Source organism: Citrus clementina, unplaced genomic scaffold, assembly GCF_000493195.1.
Source record: "Citrus clementina cultivar Clemenules unplaced genomic scaffold, Citrus_clementina_v1.0 scaffold_2124, whole genome shotgun sequence".
Classification (NCBI taxonomy): Eukaryota; Viridiplantae; Streptophyta; class Magnoliopsida; order Sapindales; family Rutaceae; genus Citrus; species Citrus x clementina.
In genome coordinates, this window is record NW_006262615.1 from 1 (window position 1) to 2,503 (window position 2,503).

General features: G+C 30.4%; 1 protein-coding gene across 1 annotated transcript; it reads right to left on the minus strand.

The window, feature by feature from the left end:
* Positions 1-1,683: 1,683 nt before the first annotated feature.
* LOC112100727 ((-)-germacrene D synthase-like) lies at positions 1,684-2,418 on the minus strand. The gene is made up of 2 exons (XM_024190024.1): positions 2,175-2,418; positions 1,684-2,071 (listed from the first exon to the last, which is right to left on the minus strand). Exons 1-2 carry the CDS (start codon positions 2,412-2,414, stop codon positions 1,778-1,780), a joined length of 534 nt encoding a protein of 177 aa, XP_024045792.1. The 5' UTR covers positions 2,415-2,418; the 3' UTR covers positions 1,684-1,777.
* Between the last annotated feature and the right edge of the window lie 85 nt (positions 2,419-2,503).

A 2,503-nucleotide genomic window follows, 5' to 3' on the forward strand; every position in this document is an offset into this window, starting at 1 on the left:
AAACCAAATATCAGTGCGCACGCCTCGTGTATTAAGTGAATTAACAATAACAAAGGTATTTAAAGTACTTTATTTAGTTTAAAATTTTCTTTATCATTTATTTATTTTATAACAATAAAAAAATAATTGTAGTATTTTTTTTTTTCATAATTAGGTCTCTCAAAATAGGTGTTTAATAATAATAATAATAATAATAAACAAAAGAGAAACTAAGAAATTAGAAGGGGAACATAGCGAGCTTTAACTCTAAGAGGAATAACACAAAAGCCTAAAAAGAGAGCCGCAAAAAGCAAATGATAGAGAAATCGCATATCATATCTAATTAAATCTATACTTGCGAAAACCATTGGAATCTTGATAAAAAAAAACTTCGAATCTCAGCAGGTAGATCACTCTACCAAAAAAAAGGATCACACTGAAGCCTCAAATTAGTCAAGATATCAGCTACACAATTATTCTCTCCATAGGTATGAGAAAATCTAAATAGAAAAACAATAATTATAATTAATATTGAATTTAATAATCATACCAAAATTAGTAACAACATTAATAATAATTTTGAGTTCAATAAGAGTAGGACTATTGACACCCCTTTAAATACCTCTTAAAATTCTTTAATTATTTTACAATTTTAATCTTTATTAAATTACATAACAGAACAGTTTTTAATTAAACCCTTACTCAAAAGTCAAATAATTTTTTTCCTTAAAAAATCTTTATTAACACCACCGTCCAAATATCTCTTAAAATTCTGCTTATAAGCAGAATAGTGAGTTGGAAAAGAAGAAAAGGCGTAGTGCAAGTGGAACAAAAAAGTGTGGCTTTCTATTTTTATTAAAGGGACAAATGTGGGCGAATAACCAAGATCGGATGTTAAAGTGATTTGTGAATTAATCATCATTTTGCACAACATCTCGAGGGCCTCTCATTTGCAGTGTAATCATAAAAACCATCCTCCTGGTTTCTGTCCTCTTGATTGTACATGTCTTGTCATAAATCAACCCAAGTAAGTTGAAAAACGCCATCTTAATATGACTAACTATGAAGAAACTTCATGTATTTCATATTTATTATTTAAATATCAGACAAATATGCTCATTCATAATTTATTTTTTTATTAAGAGAGGAAAGGAATTGTACGGAAATTGAAATCCAAAATTTTAGAAATTAAAAAGGTTACATTTTTCTCTTATTTTTTGGGTAAAGAATTTACCACTAGTGGCTGTACTGGACAAAAGAAACCCATAATTTTTTTTCTCCTGAATGGAAGAAAGAGCGTTGTTGAAACGGAGTAGAGTAATAAAATAAATAAAATTTAAAGAATGGAATTTACACTAATAATTTTTAATTAAAGATATTTTTATCATTTCAGGAGGTGTTAAAAGAATTTTATAATATTTTTAAATATTTTAATGTAGTTAATTAAAAAAATGGTGTTAAGAAGTATTTAGAGCAACGTCAGTAGTCCCACTCACTCAATAATCATGCCGGAATAGAAAAGAATAATCATACCAGAATGGGAAAGAGCAATATTTAACAACAATAATAATTAATATCTTCCTAGGACTTAATTTATTAATCGAGCAAACTAGTTGATAATTTAAATTACAAAAGATCTATAAAAACTTTAATATCACTTGTCTATTTAAGAGTAGTGTGATTACAAGGGGGGGTCACCACCCTTCAATTTATTTTTAAAATCCAAATCCAAGCTCAAACGGCACAGGATGAATTATTTTGCTGCAGAGTAGTTGAAAACATAAGCGTAATATCATACTCATATCGGCACAGGATTAATAAACAAAGAAGCAACAAAATCTTTCAGCACAACTGCGGAATGAGTGTAGCCATCTTCATACTTGTAAATGACATCTATAACGCGTGTAAGATTGAGAATTCGCATCAGAAGTGGCATTGGCACAACCGTTGGGCGTAGGCAGTCCTCATTTATATCCTTCCAGGCATTTGAAACTTGTTTCCGAAACTCATTGCATGCTTCCTCTTCTGTTGCTCCATGTTGTTTCATGTAACACTCAACGCTTGAGGCAACGTGCCCTCTGCTTTGTTCAAACTATATGCAAATACAAAACACATACATATAATATATTTTGCTTAAAGAGAAAATTAAAGATCACGCCATTCGTTATGGAGGCAATATTTTCATATATATTTACCTTGTGTGACACTATGTCATCCATGAGTCGGCAAACTATAGAAGAAGCCCTAATAAATCTAGGATTGCTGAATAACCACTCAAAAGATTCTTTAGTTACAATGTCTCCCATGCCAACAAAGGATGTGGTTGACAACATTGGGGAGCCAGATGTAACTAATGCAACCGTCATGTACTCATCCACTGTAGGTACATAATTCTGAAGACACCATTTAGCTTCGTAGAAGTAATTCTTAACCATATTCTTCATCTGATCATGAGAAACCAAATATATCACATCTTTGTTAGCAATTAAAATGAACTAATGCCTAGTATCAATCTTTAATGAAA

Coding starts and splice junctions, on each gene's coding strand:
- LOC112100727 (XM_024190024.1), bottom strand. CDS start 2,414: ATGGTTAAGAATTACTTCTACGAAGCTAAATGGTGTCTTCAGAATTAT. Junction 2,072..2,174: donor ATGACATAGTGTCACACAAG/GTAAATATATAT, acceptor ATTTGCATATAG/TTTGAACAAAGCAGAGGGCA.